At 47.1% G+C, this 17,774-nt stretch overlaps 1 protein-coding gene across 4 annotated transcripts in view; it reads left to right on the top strand.

Annotated features, from left to right (window-relative positions):
• Positions 1–17,774, top strand: part of PKNOX2 (PBX/knotted 1 homeobox 2) — a 531,025-nt gene that overhangs the window by 441,394 nt on the left and 71,857 nt on the right. For all 4 annotated transcript variants that reach the window (XM_084803817.1, XM_084803819.1, XM_084803816.1 and 1 more), the window contains one exon: positions 6,845–7,033. In XM_084803817.1, coding sequence (XP_084659943.1) covers positions 6,845–7,033 — 189 coding nt within the window. The remainder of the gene's footprint in view (positions 1–6,844; positions 7,034–17,774) is intronic.

Genomic DNA, 17,774 nt, shown 5'->3' on the forward strand with positions numbered 1-17,774 from the left:
GTTGACTTCAATGGGACTTACTCCCATTCTATTTAAGTCCCATTTGATTCCCTGTTGAGTTCAGTGGGACTTACTCCCAGGTAAGTGTGTAATTCCCATTTAATTCCCTGTTGAGTTCAGTGGGATTTACTCCCAGGTCAATATGTAAGTCCCATTTAATTCCCTGTTGACTTCAATGGGACTTACTCCCAGGTCAGTGTGTAAGTCCCATTTAATTCCCTGTTGCGTTCAGTGGGACTTACTCCCAGGTCAATGTGTAAGTCCCATTTTATTCCCTGTTGACTTCAATGGGACTTACTCCCAGGTAAGTGTGTAAGACCCATTTAATTCCCTGTTGCGTTCAGTGGGACTTACTCCCAGGTCAATGTGTAAGTCCCATTTAATTCCCTGTTGAGTTCAGTGGGACTTACTCCCAGGTCAATATGTAAGTCCCATTTAATTCCCTGTTGACTTCAATGGGACTTACTCCCAGGTAAGTGTGTAAGTCCCATTTAATTCCCTGTTGAGTTCAGTGGGACTTACTCCCAGGTCAATGTGTAAGTCCCATTTAATTCCCTGTTGACTTCAATGGGACTTACTCCCAGGTAAGTGTGTAATTCCCATTTAATTCCCTGTTGCGTTCAGTGGGACTTACTCCCAGGTCCATTTGTAATTCCCATTTAATTCCCTGTTGCGTTCAGTGGGACTTACTCCCAGGTCAATGTGTAAATCCCATTTAATTCCCTGTTGAGTTCAATGGGACTTACTCCCAGGTAAGTGTGTAGAGGATTTCAGCCCAAGAATCCTTATAACACATTACCTGTCTCTTCATTGTTGTTATTGTTGTTATTTTCTTGCCTCTCACATTCCTCTCATGGGCTTTTTTCTTCCTGATGGTGGAGGTTTGGTGGGAGTCTTTCAAGAAATGGCTTCGTCAGGAGCATGCCACAGGCCTCCCCAAAAGAATACCTTTCCCCACACACAGCAAAGTTTGTTTGTTGTATCTATGTGATTTTAATGCTACTAATCCTATGTAAATTGTCCACCACTGCTGATGGCAAAGAGGAGATGAAAAGGCCAGCGACATTAACCATCATTAGAATAAGAATCATGTATTCCTCACAGGCGAGATGCACATAATTAGAAATTAGAAAAAGGTCAGATCTCGCCATTATCAACTCAATCAGCTGCTGAGTGCCACACAGTCAATTAATTCAGCATCTGTATTTTTTACAACCCTGCGCACGTATTCCATCGGCCTGTAACTCTTTATCCGGACAGATATACTGCTCAGCGAAGCAGGGACATAAAATGAGAGACCCCAAGCAAATGAGCTGAGATAATTGAGAGATTTATTTTACATACACACACGCGTGCGCACGCACACACACACACACACACATATGTATATGTCAATTTTTCTCGCCTTTGCCCTTGAATGCTGACTTTCAGGAAAGCAACTGTTGGACGAACACACTGGGCTGACAGAACATTATCCAAGAACCTTTATTATGATTAGTTTGCCTTAATTATTATGTATTTTGAAGCCTACGCTTCCTCCTGGGTGTCCAGGGTGGCATGCAGTGCTCTTCCCCCCCTCCCAAGTCATCCTCACAACTACCTGGCAAGGTAGGACAGGCTGAAGGCTAGTGACTGGCCTAGGGTTATGGCCCCAACTTCATGGCTGAGCAGAGATTTGAATCCTGATCTCCCCATGCCAGCTTTCATGGCCATCTGAGGCATGGCCATCTGGGCAACCCCAGAGGGCTGGATTGGGACCCTAGAAAGGCTGGATTTGAGGCTCCCCATCCCTTATTTAAGGAACAGTAGGCAGATTTATCCCTCACTGTGACATTGTCTCAAGTACAGTGTTGTATGTTTCCCCATAGAAATGAATGGCAGACATGCACTTATGTAAAAGCAAAGCAAACACGGGGGGGGGGGTGGACCCCTGCCTTTAGAGATCCCAAACAGTTTTGGAAGGACAGGGAGGAGCAATGCATCGAAGGTACATGGCCTCTTCTTAACCAACCCTCACCCCACCTGTAAAATTCCATGGACCTTTAACAAGTGTGTAGGTTTGTATGTATGTCGGGGGTGGGCAACCTGCATCCCTTAGCCCAATTTCAAAAGCCCTCTGCTAGTGATCAGTTCAGACCTCTGGCACCACAAGGAGGTGGCAGAAAGAGGGGGGGAGTGGCAGAGAGAAAGAGAGAGAAGGGGGCGGCAGAAAGAGTGAGAGAGAAAAGGGGTGGCAGAGAGAGCATGGCAGAGAGAGAGGGAGAATGGGGTGGCAGAAAGAGTGAGAGAGAGAAAAGGGGTGGCAGGGAGAGAAGGGAATGGCAGAGAAAGAGGGGGAGAAGGATGTGACAGAAAGATAGAGAGAAGGGGTGGCAGAAAGAGGGAGAGGGAGAAGGATGTGACAGAGAGAGAGAGAGAAGGGGTGGAAGAAAGAGAGGGGGTGGCAGAAGGCGCAATAGAGAGAAGGAGAAGGGTGATTGTAGTAATCATATAGTAATACCAAACATCTTGTTTGGACACACCGAAATATTTAGTGTGGTGAAGGGACCGACAAGCCACATGACTTCACAAATACTTCTTTCAGATGGCGTAGAGCCCTGAAGTCACCACTCCCAGCTTTCCGTTGAATTGCACACACACATCCCTCTGCCTCCACACACGCGCACACACACGCACACACACACCCATCCATGCCTGCTATGTGAAGGGCCCTGTAAGCAACGTTGCTCCTTTACCCTGCCCAGAAGCATTTCAGTTTTCCCATCTGTCTAGCTCTGTTCCTTCATTTCATCCACCAAAACGGCAGCACACATTTCAGTGGCTCGCATTCAAGAAACAAGCTTCATCCAAGCTGCAGCTGCAAGTGTCTCCCAGGGGTTGGGGGTTGCGTTTGGTGGTGGTGTCATCACTTCAATCTAAAGAATTCTCAAGAGTATGGAAGCAGGAGGAATTTGCCCAGGGAGTGCTATCTTCTGATTAACCATTTTCTTAGTGTGTTTATAAGCTATCCCCCATCTGTGCCCCTTTCTCCTGCCTTCCTGCCATCTTTGAGATCTGTTTAGGAAAGCTGTCGTAGTGCATTCCGAGAGGGAAATGCTTCTACGTCTCCTTACTAGGTTCTCATCACTTTTCAGTGGAGGCTGGTAGCCAAGCTGACTGGTGGGGCAGAAAGGGGGCCACCAAAGGAGGAACCAAAGATGTCAAATTTACTACACAAACCTTACAAGCCTTTTTCTAAACCATTCAACCCACCACCACCCTTCCAGAAATTTCTCCAGAATACTAACACAGAAAGCAATTTGTGGCAGAGTCCACTTCTCCAAGATTGAAAGCAAAAGGGGCGGAAGAGCAAGAAACCCATTTCACTTACTGGGAAACTGAGGCAGCATGAAATTAGAGTCAGTGATCACAACAGAGAGAATTTGGGTTACCTAATCACAGCATACTAAGTTCACAAAGCCAATGAGGACAAGCTGTTGGCACGGTGGTGGTTTCAGCGCACCCCCAGCCCCAAGAAAGGATTTGTCCCTGTTGCTATCCCTGGGCATAGACATCCATCAGCAAAGAGCAAAAACTGGCCTCGCTATTTGGGCCGGATATCCAAAGGCAGCCCTTCCCTAATCATATATCTGCAAGCTCCTTAGCAGAATAGAGGGCCACTTGTGTCGATTTGGGTAGTCATCCTACCCATGAGCAGCCTGTGACTAATAGTTTGTAAAAGGTGGCCACTAAAATTAGCAAGTTGAAAAAGTGCTTTGAAATTTAAAGACTCTTTGTTCCATAAAAGAACCTGATTTATTGCCCTGTGGTGAATAGCTGGGATTTTATATATTCTTTAAGATTTCAGGCCAGGGCTGTAAAACATAAGGTCTCAGTTCCATGCATGGAATGTTTTATGTGTAAATTTTTTAACATTTATGGGGTATATTTTACTGAGGCCAAGACTTTGCTCAAGGGAGTGCTTACAGGCGTGTTTCCACTCTCCGATCTTGTTAGGAAGAGAGGCCAGCTGAGAATAATCAGGCACGCTTTTACATAAAACATTTACAACAGGATCCCAAAAGCAGGCCAGGAATGCAATGCCGAATTTTGCAAATGGAGCTTCTGGTCCTTTAACCTGTCTGGGTGACAGCAGGCAGGACAGGGGAACCGAACCTTTTTCAGCCAAGGGCCCAATATAGTGGGGACTGCATTCCAGGAACGGGTGGGCTGGAAGGCAAAGGGTGTGTGGCTAAAATGCCAAAAACATCAACATATTTTAGTTTAAAGCTCTTGCACCCAGTAAGTAGGACTTAGGAGACGCATTTCAGCCTTTTAGAATGGGACCAAAACTGTGCAAAAGCCAGGAAACCACCAAATGATTGGCAGTCAGGGAGAAAGGGCCAAGGGAAGGGGCATGGCTATCTGGAGAACCCAGGCAGGCTGGATTTGGCTTGTAGGCTTGAGGCTGAACACCTCTGGAATAGGACATTGACAAGGTGGCCTTGTTAAGGTGCAACAGAAAGCCATGGCTTCCTACTACGTGAGTGGAGAGCCTTGAACTGGCATACTCCCCACAACCCTGTCCTCCTCTTTTGCATGCATAGGAGATTGGAAGTATCCACTTCCAGTTTTAAACCACAGTTCCCTGAGATGTCCGAACTGCGAACTCAGAGAACTGAGGTGTGTTTAAGTTATGTTAATCTGGTACTAAAGGGGGTTAAATATTGTTGCTAACAAAGACTGAAGATGGCCCATTTGATCTGGAATGGTTGAATGACCTGAATGAGGGTTTTGAGGAGACCTACAAGAAGAGCCTCTGAAAGACCCCAGACTTGTATTTAAGAATCAATCTTATATTCCAGACTGTTGACCCCTGAGTGAGAAGACCTTGAAGTTTTGATTCTATGGTGCTTGATGTGATTTCACTAACTGAGACTCTTAACTAAGATTTTGCAGGACTGTCTTTGACGAAAGGGAAAAAAATGTAGCTGTCTTTACAAGCGGCTTTGCAGAGCTTGTTCAAGGCCATGGTGTGCTGGCAGAGTGTATGAGTGAGATGAACAGAAGAAATGAGCATGCTCAGATGCCTACTAAAAGGAGGAAAAGTACCATTACAGTTTTAGAACAAGCCAGGATTGGAAACCATAGTTTGATCTTCACTTGTTCTCCATGAGTAGAGTTTAAACAAACCACAGTTCCACAAATGTGGACATCATAGAGAACTGTGGTTAGTGTAAAACTGGAATTGGATCCTTTCAATTTCTTGTTACATGGTTTCCTGTTACATCTGAACTGGGCTGTTTTCTGGAAGTGAGTGAGAGGAGAATGTCTGGCTGGTGGCTGAACTTATTTTTGCAGTTGATGTGGTTGGTTGATTCATGTTATTCAACTGAGGCCTCTTAGGGTCAGTTCAAATAATGAATGTCTTTTCCACACAAGTCCCAGCCAACTCGCATGGGCAAACATGTCCTATTGATGAGACTTATGTGGGGATAAAACATGTGGACTGGGGAACACGATCAGCCCTGCTGGCCCCAGCTCCCAACCGCCACACATTCATCCAATGCTGTGGACAGAGTCTATGCACCTGTGAACAAGTGGTGCAATCCACCTCACAGTCCATGTGTTCATGTCTCCATATAGATTACATGAACAGGACTAATGTTTGATGCAGGCAATTGTGAATATAGGAAGTAGCAACTATCATGATTGCAATAACTAAGTGACCCCCATAATTGTGGATATTGGCCTTGACCATATCTGTGATCGCTCAGATCACGCCTTTTATTTGCAGATGCATTGCTGGGAACATCAGATTGCTCTTGTGGGTGTTTTAGCCAGGATCCAAAAGCTTGAGGATGCCCAGTGGGATTGCTGATTTTGGCCAGCAAAGCCCAATCCTGTATCACAAGCTTTTGAAACACCCCTCAGTTTGAAATGTGGTGTGCTATGAGGCACAGAGAGAGTGTTGTTAAAGAAGCTCAAGGCCGAAGCTGCCCTTGAGTTCAACAACTCTAGACATGCAATTCACAAAACTAGATGTGCAAATCCTGGCCACAGTGTTTTTAGATGATATGCTGAGAAGACACTGTCTTAGAAAAGGGATTCCTCCTTCTCTCTCTCTCTCTCTGTCTCTCTCTCACACACACACACACACACAAACACACACGGGGATGCCTCTTCTAATACCATCTTAGAAAAGGCATTCCTCTTTCTCTCACACAAAGGAGGAGAAGCTCTTCTAATACCATCTTAGGAGATATTCCTCCTCTCACAGACAGGAGAGGATGCCTCAGAAAGGAGGGGAGGCCTCATCTAAGATGGTGCTTGGCAGTTGCAGTTTCTATCAGTTTTTGTATTTTTAAATATATATTTTTTTAAATTAAAACCTGCTGGTCAGTTAATTGAGGGCACCTATTTATTCAAAGTGTGATTTAAAAAAAAAAAAAACCTGATTAAACTAGGAAAGGTAGGAAAGGTTCCTCCTGTGCAAGCACCAGGTCATTACTGACCCCTGGAGGGACGCCGCTTGCGCTGATGTTTTCATGGCAGACTGTAGCGGGGTGGTTTGCCAGTGCCTTCCCCAGTCGTGACTACCTTTCCCCCAGCAAGCTGGGTACTCATTTTACCGACCTCAGAAGGATGGAGGGCTGAGTCGACCTGAGCCGGCTACCTGAGACCCGGCTTCCGCTGGGATTGAACTCAGGTCATGGGGGGAGTTTCGGTTGCAATACCGCCGCTTACCACTAATAAATGTCACAGCCCTAGTCACTACAGCATCCTAGTCTGTATGCTATGGTTAAAAACAATCAATGTTCTCTAGAAGTGGACTGACCTCCACTCTTTATTTTGTCATCCCCAGATGGTGAAAGCAATCCAGGTCCTGAGAATTCATCTGCTGGAGTTGGAGAAGGTGAATGAATTGTGCAAGGACTTTTGTAATCGTTACATCACCTGCCTCAAAACTAAGATGCACAGTGACAACCTACTCAGGAACGACCTTGGAGGGCCTTACTCCCCGAACCAGTCCTCCATTAACCTACACACACAGGTAATGGTTTAAAACATTTGACGCAACATGCCTCCTTATAAGGTGTTCCATTTTCTTCAAGCACTTCCATATTTCCAATCTAAAAAGTTTGGGGGGGTTGCACTAACTTTTTTTGTGGACTGGCAAAGGATGGTAGAGTAGTCTTCCCCAGACATAATTACATCTATGCCAGCTGGGTCTAGACCAGCTTTCCTCAGCCTGGGGCTTGACAGATTTTTTGGACTACAGCTCCCATCATCCCTTACCATGGGCCATGCTGGCTAGGGAATTATGGGAGTTGTAGACCAACACATCTGGTGGGCATCCAGTTGGGAAAGACTTGCGTAGAGATGGATGGATGGATGGATGGATGGATGGATGGATGACAGACTGACTGACTCACTGACTGATTGATTTCCACTCATCGGGGGGATGAAACACCATGGGAAGGAGTGATGCTCTTGTCTTTAAAATTGTACACCAAGGTGAACCCAGTCCTACTCTGAGAAAAAACTGAACTATGCAACCCATGTAAATGAGCTGTGGGGGGATTATGGCTCAGTGAGAAAGCACCTGGTTTGCATGAAGGAGATCCCAGTTTCAATCCCTGCCATCTCTAGGTAGGGCTGCAAAAGACCCCTGTTTTCCCCCACCTAAATCTCTCTCTCTCACACACACACTAGGGATGTACGAATCCCTTACCTGGTTCCGGTCAGGGCATCCGCTGGGGGGGGAGGCACTCCGTCCCTCCCGCCGGAATCCTTGACGGGGGGGAGGCAATCCGGTCCTCTCCCCCGGAATCCTGCCTGGGCAGCTCTGCTCCGTGGCAGTTCCACTGAGCAGCTGGCCAGGGCCATCCGCAGCCAGACTTCCGGCCGCGGACGGGCTGCTGCGGACGCAAATGGCGGCCGCCGTAGCGGCCGCCATTTGCATCCTTCCAGGCTGCCGTGATAGGCTACATAAGTATTTACACGGCATGCCCCCCCCCCAAAAAACGGCGTATGCAAATGGTGGCACCTATGGCCGCCGCCATTTGGGTTCCCTATTTTTCGCCGTTTTATCCTACATAAATATTTACGTAGGCGATGACGGTGAAAAAAAGGGAACCGCAAATAGCATAGTGGGCACTATTTGCGTTTCTTTTTTTTCCGCAGTAAAAGTCTGTGTAAATATTTACGTAGGATAAAACAGTGAGGAAAAAAAAGAACGCAAATAGCGCCCACTACGCTATTTGCGGTTCCCTTTTTTTCACCATAATTGCCTACGTAAATATTTACATAGGATAAAACAGTGAAAAATAGGGAACACAAATGGCGGCCGCCGTAGCCACCGCCATTTGCGTACACCGTTGTTGTTTTTTCTTTCTGGGCTTGCCGTGATAGGATACATAAATACTTACGTAGCCTATCACGGCAAAGACCAGAATGCAAATGGCGGCCGCGGCAGCCGGTCGAAAGACCAGCCGAAGCCGCCGCTGGAGCCACCGCTGTCCGGAACATCCGCCCCAGGTAAGCTTCGTCCCGGGGGGAATCCGCGGGGGGTGGGGGGGCAGGCCGTTCCGCCACAGATGTCGGGGGGCCGAATGACAGTGCGTTCGGCCTCACTGAAATCCGTGGCGGAATTCTCCGCCATCCCTAACACACACACACACATACGGCTAAAAAAAGAAGAAAACTCCCATGGTGTCGATAGAGGGCAATTTATGCAAGGGAAGCAGCTGGGTGAGAAGGTTTAAACCTGCCGTACCCATGCATGGTGGGTCTGATCCAGATTAGGGGCACCATGTGCTTGCTTAGCAAGAAAAGAAAGTGAGGATCATCTGCACACTCAATAGTTAATGTCTAGCTTAGCCCTGTGACTTCACCCAGTGGCCTTCTAGCGGATTTTCCCAGACTGGGGGCACAATCCTATCGATCGCACCTTTGCTGCTCAGAAGCCCCTAAGGTGGAGGCTTCCGAGTTACCTATGTCCTGCCGGCCCAAAGCCGGCGGGGCGGGAGAAGCAGCAGAGGCAGTGATCCTCCCCATCCTCCATCTTTCCTGGTTTTTCCCAGACTGATTTTTGCTAGTTTGGCATTTCCAAATCGTTCCCATCATGAAGGCTCAAGTTTGCTTATCTGCCCCTGATCCCTGCTTACTCTGATGAGGCTGCTTTTATAAGTCAGGCCCGTGCAAGCTGTCTTGTTTCTGACTTGCTTACGAATATGGTTAATGAGGCATGTAATGTGGGAAGCAGCCCCTTTTAATTCAAATCATCGCTCCCAGAAATGCGGTTGTTTAATTTGAATGATCTGGTGGATATACATTTACCTGTCCCCGAATGCAGTCCTAAAGAGGAGCTGAATGCCAGTCACTATCTTTCATTTGACTGAATGCCAGTCTGAATGCCAGTCTGAATGCCAGTCACTATCTTTCATTTGACTGAATGCCAGTCACTATCTTTCATTTGACTGAATGCCAGTCTGAATGCCAGTCTGAATGCCAGTCACTATCTTTCATTTGACTGAATGCCAGTCACTATCTTTCATTTGACTGAATGCCAGTCTGAATGCCAGTCTGAATGCCAGTCACTATCTTTCATTTGACTGAATGCCAGTCACTATCTTTCATTTGACTGAATGCCAGTCTGAATGCCAGTCTGAATGCCAGTCTGAATGCCAGTCACTATCTTTCATTTGACTGAATGCCAGTCACTATCTTTCATTTGACTGAATGCCAGTCTGAATGCCAGTCTGAATGCCAGTCACTATCTTCCATTTGACTGAATGCCAGTCACTATCTTTCATTTGACTGAATGCCAGTCTGAATGCCAGTCTGAATGCCAGTCACTATCTTTCATTTGACTGAATGCCAGTCACTATCTTTCATTTGACTGAATGCCAGTCTGAATGCCAGTCTGAATGCCAGTCACTATCTTTCATTTGACTGAATGCCAGTCACTATCTTTCATTTGACTGAATGCCAGTCTGAATGCCAGTCTGAATGCCAGTCTGAATGCCAGTCACTATCTTTCATTTGACTGAATGCCAGTCACTATCTTTCATTTGACTGAATGCCAGTCTGAATGCCAGTCACTATCTTTCATTTAACTGAATGCTAGTCACTATCTTTCATTTGACTGAATGCCAGTCACTATCTTTCATTTGACTGAATGCCAGTCTGAATGCCAGTCTGAGTGCCAGTCACTATCTTTCGTTTGACTGAATGCCAGTCACTATCTTTCATTTCATTTATTTCATTTCTGTACCACCCAACAGCCAAACCTCTGTGGGCAGTTTACAAAAATTAAAACCTTAAAAATACAACATAGTAACATAATATTAAAAAAAAAAAAACGTTTACATACAAAAAAATAAAACAATTGTAACCATCAGCAAGAAGAAATCCCAGGACCTGTTAAAACCCCTTTCATGTGCTGCCAAAGCCACCAGGGACCTGGCACCGAAAAGATGACAACGCTGGCACCAGGCAAACGTGGGAGCTCATCACTGAGAAGGCCCTCTCCATTGTTGCCATCTTCTGAACCTCCCTCCAAGGAGACACTTGGAGAAGAGCCTTGGATGGCAAACATAGTTGTATGTGTAGGTACATACTGTAAGTAGGTGTAGGGATTGGGCCCAGCAGCTCTGAAGAGGCACCCCAAAAAGGCATGGGTGATTCGAACTCCAAGGGGGAGGATGGGGAGGGGTTTGCTGAGGTGCCAAGATTGCAGGAGACTAGCAGTCCCAGAGGGGGCAGAAACGGGGGGCAAAGGGTTAAAATCTATCCACCTTCCATATTAGGGTCCTGGTCCAGACTGGGGGCCCTACACTTGCACTCTGTTATCTAAAAGTCCTACACACTAGGGCTCACCACGTGACTGATGTCACTCACGTCTAGTTACGCCCTGATTCGGATCACAGCCTGTCAAAATAGCGCTCCATCATGCAATTCCATGGGCACTGACAAGATCTGATACCAATTAGGGCAGACGTAGAGAGCAATAACATGGCCTGTTGGAGGAGCCCTGGACGTGCTCCAGTGTTCTGTTGCTATTCAGATCAGCTGGATCCTGGTCACAGGTTTGTTCAAGAGGCAAGGAAGGAAGGAAGGAAGGAAGGAAGGAAGGAAGGAAGGAAGGAAGGAAGATAGATAGATAGACAGACACACACACACACACACACACACACACACGTGTGTGTGTGTGTGTGTGTTGTAGTCACTTTCAATGGTTGAAGCACTTCACAGGCATTACCTAGCTATAATCTTTAAAATAACCCAGTAAGGTAAGCAAGTCAGCATTATTATCCCCCCACATTGCATATTTGAAGGACTAAGGTTGAAAGAGAGTATCTTGCCTAAGTCCACCTCTCGAGATCATGGAAGAGGCAAGATCTGAACCAAGAACATCCCAACTCATAGCTCAGCCTCTTAGCCACTATGATAAGTAGATCCCACCACTTGACCAATGACATCTGGAATGTCCATGACAGTAAAGTTGGTCCATAACCCCTAACGAAGAGCCATGGCTGAAGAGTTTCCTGCCTTACGTATTAGTAGCCCCCACGTGCTCATCATGACAGTTCCCACAGCCATGCCCCCCAAAAGAGTCCAAAAGTACAAGTAGCTGTGTGGATCCATATCAACAAAGCCAGTCCCAGCAGTTTGCATCTCCGCCAGGAGCAGGGCTTTTGTAAACGAAATGGGTCTTCATTGCCCATTCAAGGCCAAGACACCCCAAAATGCTTTGCATGACAATATGTCGTTGCTGGGGAAATTCGAATTTCCCCCCAGCTCATGTGAGGACTGCAGCTAAGCTCGGAGGGAACAAGGCGGTCTGGAGTGGGGCAGGTGATGTCAGCGTCCGTGTTAATTTAAAAGAAGTGCTGGTGCTGAGTCCCTGCAAGCTCTGGGCAGAATCCAATAGAGTGCATACACCTCCGCCAATTCCCTTACACCCTGCCAATTCCCGCCCACAAGCAGGACCCACCACTTTTGGAAGGAAGATTTAGCACTCCTGGGGCAACCAGAAACATGTGAAAAATGCTCATTTCTGGAATGGGGCAAGTCAGTGGAGCTTGCATAAGGGAGCTCTGACACCCTGAGCCAATCAAGAAATGAACATTTCCATTTTTTTCAGGGCCTTCTCTGGGAAGCGCTAAATCACTCTTGCGCAAGCAGTGTGTCCTGCTCATGCAACAGAATCAATGGGACCCACCACTTGCACAACGGTACATAAGAACATAAGAAGAGCCATGCTGGATCAGACCAAGGGTCCATCTAGTCCAGCATTCTGTTCACACAGTGGCCAACCAGCTGTCAACCAGAAACCCACAAGTAGGGCATGAGCACAACAGCACCCTCCCTCCCATGTTCCCCAGCACCAGTGTACATAGGCTCACTGCCTCTGGTTCTGGAGGTAGCACATAGCCATCAGGACTAGTAGCCATCAATAGCCTTCTCCTCCATGAATTTGTCCAACCCCCTTTTAAAGCCATCCAAATTGGTGGCTATCACTATACCCTGTGGTAGAGAATTCCATAGTTTAACTATGTGCTGACTGAAGAAGTACTTCCTTTCCTCTGTCCTGAATCTCCCACCAATCAGCTTCATAGTTTCCAAGCTAAACAATCCCAGCTGTTGTACTTGTAACCTTCTCTCATAGAGGAGATGCTCCAGCCCCTTGATCATTTTAGTTGCCCTTTTCTGCACTTTTCCAGCTCTACAATACATTTTTTTAAGTATGGTGACCAGAATTGGACACAGTATTCCAAGTGTGACCAGTATCGCCAGGGTGCAAGAGAATTGGCAGAGGTGTAAGCAGCCCGTCGGATTCTGCCCTCTAGCTCCGCTACACCACTAATCACAACCATTTAGGATTTATCACTAGGGATGTACGAAAGTCACTTACCTGTTCGCGGATTATGTTGATGGTCGGGGGGAGGCGTTCCATCCCTCCCCCTGGAATCCTTGCCAGGGGGGAGGCGCTCTGCGCCTCCCCCCCAGAATCCTGGGCAGCCAGCTCCGCTCTGCAGGGATTCTGCGGAGCTGCCGGCCGGCTCCGCCAGCAGCCGGACATCCAGCTGCTGGCTAGCAGGGACGCAAATGGCGGCGGCTGTAGCCGCCGCCGTTTGCGTCCCTGCAGTCAGCTATGATAGGCTACATAAATGTTTACGTAGCCTATCACGGCTGACTTAAAAAAAAAACAACGCGCGTACGCAAATGGTGGCGGCCACAGCTGCCGCCATTTGCGTTCCTTATTTTGGCACGTCTTAGTCTACGTCAAGATTTACGTAGACTAAGACGGCGAAAATAAGGGGAACGCAAATAGCGTCCGCTACGCTATTTGTGTTCCCCTTATTTTCGCCGTCTTAGTCTACGTAAATCTTGACGTAGACTAAGACGTGCCAAAATAAGGAACCCAAATGGCGACGGCCGTAGTTGTCGCCATTTGCGTATGCGCGGTTGTTGTTGTTTTCAGTCAGACGTGATATCGCTTTTTTAATAAAAAAAAACTGGGAATGGCAGCAGCGGCAGCCGATCGGAAGACCGGCCACTGCAGCCGCCGCCACCGAACCGCCACCACCGCCGCCGGAGCCGCCGCTGCCCAGAAGATCGGCCCCAGGTAAGTCTCGTCCCGGCGGGGGCAGGCTGTTCCACCACCGATTTCGGGGGGCCGAATGCACTGGCATTCGGCCTCCCCGAGATCCATGGTGGAATTCTCTGACATCCCTATTTATCACACCCTTGTCCTGGTTGTCAATCCAGGTTGCTGCGCCTCAGAGAGATGTGGGGAAGGATGCAGGGGAAATGTCTTAGTTCATGCTCCAGATCGACACAGTGTTTGAATCCTAACTTAGAACCAAGCAAAATAGAAAGGATGCAAAGGGTGCAGAAATAATGTTCCTCCAAAATATATGGCATGCACTAATAAAGGAGTTGGTATACATGTGCATATTGTGTGGGCGTATTGATGTTTGGTTTTTGAAGCTTTCAGGTTTTTAATCTTGGAAGGGGCAGTGGTGCATGCATGCATGTAACATTTTAAGAGATCAAACGCTCAGGCCACAATCCCATGCACGCTTACTGGGGAATATGCACAGTTGAGCACAAGTGGGACTTACTTCTGAGTAAACATGCATAGGATTAAGCTGTAACATTGCCATCTGTACTCCTACACTGGATGTACTGTTATGTCATTATGAACAGGATCACAACATAAAGCTTCCCCCCCCTCCCCAGCAAAAACAAAAGTATTAAAAAAAATAACTGATCTAACATGTTAAGTAGCACTCCTTGTAATAAAAGCCTTGGTGCTTCTTTTCTAGTTGCTTTTGTTTTGTTTAAAACCTACCTTTTATGTGCATTCCAAAGCAAAAAAAAAATGCTTTTCAGCATTATATTTCTGAGCCCTAGAGATACAAATAAATCTCTGTTACACTTTACTGGCAAGAAAAAGATTGCTTCAGGAGCAGGGGGGGGGGAAACCCACAACAAACTTACCTTTCTACCCCTTCTGTTCCCCTGAAAAAAGATAGCACAATGAGGGAATGGTTTGGAAAGAGGAATATATATATAGGCACAAGTAGCAACAATGAAAAAATGTCCTTTCCTTTTGATTTCTGTCTTCCATCCAACAATCCATCTATCCAGTGCTATTTGTAAATGTCTGTTCCATTCCAAAATGATCTCTGTTACCTATCCCGAACAGAATTCACTATATACTTTTATAGGGCCAGGGTAACAGAATGTTTTAGCCTCCTACCCCTGGATCTGCCCACCACCACTTGTTGTTCAAGTGCCAAACCAATTTGTGGTGGGGGAATGAATTGCCCCAACCAGGCCCTCGGTAGGACTGACTAGGACTAGAACTGACTAGGGATATTCATCACTTCCAAATCCGGCCCTCTGGGGGCCCGACGGATCCTCACTGCCCATACAGCTCTGCTTGCATTTGCGAGCTGAGTCATGAGCTTTTCCCAGAATCTGGGAACTTTTTCAGTGGGTTTTTTTTTTTCTTAAATCAACATTTGCAGAAATTACAGACAGACAGAGCTAGCCTAGCTACAGTTATTCATGCTCTGATAACCTGTCGTTTGAATTACTGCAATGCGTTATACGTGGGGCTGCCTTTGGAAACAGAAACTTCCACCAGTCCAAAACAGGGCAGCAAGGCTGTTAACGGGGACTGGCCAATGAGATCACATTACACCAGTACTTTTCCATCTGCGCTGGCTTTCAGTCCATTTCCGGGTCCGATTCAAAGTGATGGTAGTAATATTCAAAGCCCTAAACCACTTGGGGCCAGGTTATCTGAAGGATCGCCTCCTCCCATATGTACCTGCCCAGGCCCTAAAATCATCTTCAGAGGTCCTTCTCTGGGAGCCCCAGCCAAAGGAAGTGAGGCAGGTAGCTACCAGGAAGAGGGCCTTTTCTGCTGTGGCACCCCAGCTGTGGAATGAACTCCCTAGAGAAGTTTGCCTGGCACATACATTGTACTTCCTTCAGTGCCAGGTGAAGACCTTTTTATTTTCCCAGGCATTTTAGCATTCTAGCCTTTTAGCTTTGCCATTTAAAATATGTATTTTAAATCTCTGCATTGCTGCTAGGTTTTATTCTGGTTGTACTTTTGTATTGTAGTTTTAAGCTTTCATATTTTATATTGTTTTATGTTGTACTTTGTGGTTTTAATTTTTGTGAACCACTGAGAGAGCTTTGGCTATTGGGTGGTATAGAAATGAAATAAATAAATAACATAATAAAATAAAATAAAATAAAATAAAATAATATAAATTATGGCTGTAATTTGCTTTATTTGCAGAAATTACAGCTGGAATTTGCACAAATTATGCAAATTACAGCTGCAATTTGTAGAAATTAAGCAAATTATAGCTGGAACTTGCACAAGTTATGCAAATTGCACTAGCAATTTGCACAAATGTCCATTCAAGGGGGAAGCAAAAATCCACGAGCTGGCTCGACTCATTCTGCATCGAGTCAGGCCAGCAAGTGAGCTGAAGTCTGCAGGGCTGAGCTGATGAAAGCTCAGTGAACTCCACCTCCCAGATGGATTCCTCCAACCCCCCCTCCACTGACATCTTTGCCCCACCCAGGTTGCCTTTCTCCATGAGAAAGGACCCGTTGGCTGAGTCCCTGGCTTCATGCGGTATGGAAGTGCCATACGGAAGGACTGGGCTGGTGCTAGGAAGAGCGGCCACTCCTCCCAGTACCAACCACTCACCGCCCATGACTCTTAAGTGCCGCCCCCTAGAGCAGCCAAGGAAGTTCTGTGGGTCAGATGCAGAATCTCTGTGGGCCAGATTAGGCCCAGAGGATGGAGCTCCCACATCCCTGGGCCGGAGTTTCCGCATCCCTGCACAGTGCAAGAGCAGCAACAAACAGACAGCTTTTTTTGGCAGAGGATAATGGTGGGCAACAGGCGTAGCCACCCCGTGACCCATCCCAAGTCTAAATCCATCCTAGCAAGTTGCTTGCTTGCTTTGCGTGCTTTCTTTTTCTTCTTTGTGAAAACCTGGCGCACAAAAGCAAAAATGGGCTATGCATTGTAAGGATGTATGCGTCAGTTAAATCACGGGCAAAATATATAGTTACGAGCACCCCAGTTCTCCGAGTGGTGAGAAGTTTCAGGGCTGCAGGACCTTCACTTAAGCCAGGAGTGGGCAGAAAGTAGACCTCCAGATGTTTGGGACTTTAGCTCCCACCATTCCTCACCATTGGCCATGCTGACAGGGGCTTCTGGGTCTTGAAGTCACCTGCCTTAAACACTCCAACAGATAGCCTTCTTCAAGCATTGTCGTGAGGATAAAATGAAGAGATCCATGTACACTGTCCAGGGGGCAGGACAAAAAAGAATCTATCTATCTATCTATCTATCTATCTTTCTATCTATCTATCTATCTATCATCTCCCAGATTGAGCATGGGTATACTATCGGTGTACTTTGGAGAGTTCTGGCTCAAATTAAGCCTTGTAGGCTGCAATCCTATCTACCAGGGATGGGGAACCTCTGGCCTGCAGCCCGAAAATTGACCCAGCAGGCCACCCCATCCAGCCTGTGTAGACTTCAGGAGGGGCCCCACCCACTCCTCAAAGCTCCTGCCCTGAGAAGGTAGGGGGCAGGAGGGCAACCAAGCTACAATCTCCAGGAGTACTCCGTGAGGTCAAAGCTCAGTCAGCTTCGCTCCTCCCTCACATGCCCGATCGGGGAAAGAGAAGTGGGAGAGATGCTGGTGGATGAAAGCTCTCCTGACCCCTCTCCCTTCTCTTTGGGGTTCCAGTGGAGCCCACTTCACCTCAGTCAAGGAGGGTACCATGCAACTCTGCTGGTGGCTCAAGGAGCAGCTCCTCAAGAGGCTGGCTGAGTTCCATGCATGCACAGGGAGGGGGCATATATATGCGTGTGAGTGCATGCATGTGAGTGTGTGTGTGTGTATCTGTGAGTGAGTGTAGGGTTGGGGATGCATGCTAGAAGTGGGGGCAGCCCCGCTGCCTTTGTGCTCTGCCCCCCCCCATTGCTAGCATGCAACCCCCAACACACTTGTCCGGAGCTAATTTGGCCCTTGAGCCAAAATAGGTTCCCCATCCCCTGCTATACACACTTACCTGGGAGTAAGTCCCCTTGAACTCAATGGGGCTTACTTTTGAGTACACATGCATAGGATTGCATTGTGCATCACATGGTGGGTCAAACACTCATGTGTTACAGCCATGTGGGTATCAGTTTCAAAGCTAAGATTTCTGTCCATGGGGTATTCTTTTGGAAA

Source organism: Heloderma suspectum, chromosome 6, assembly GCF_057233095.1.
Source record: "Heloderma suspectum isolate Gila_16-S chromosome 6, 16-S_ref, whole genome shotgun sequence".
In the NCBI taxonomy this organism is placed as follows: domain Eukaryota; kingdom Metazoa; phylum Chordata; class Lepidosauria; order Squamata; family Helodermatidae; genus Heloderma; species Heloderma suspectum.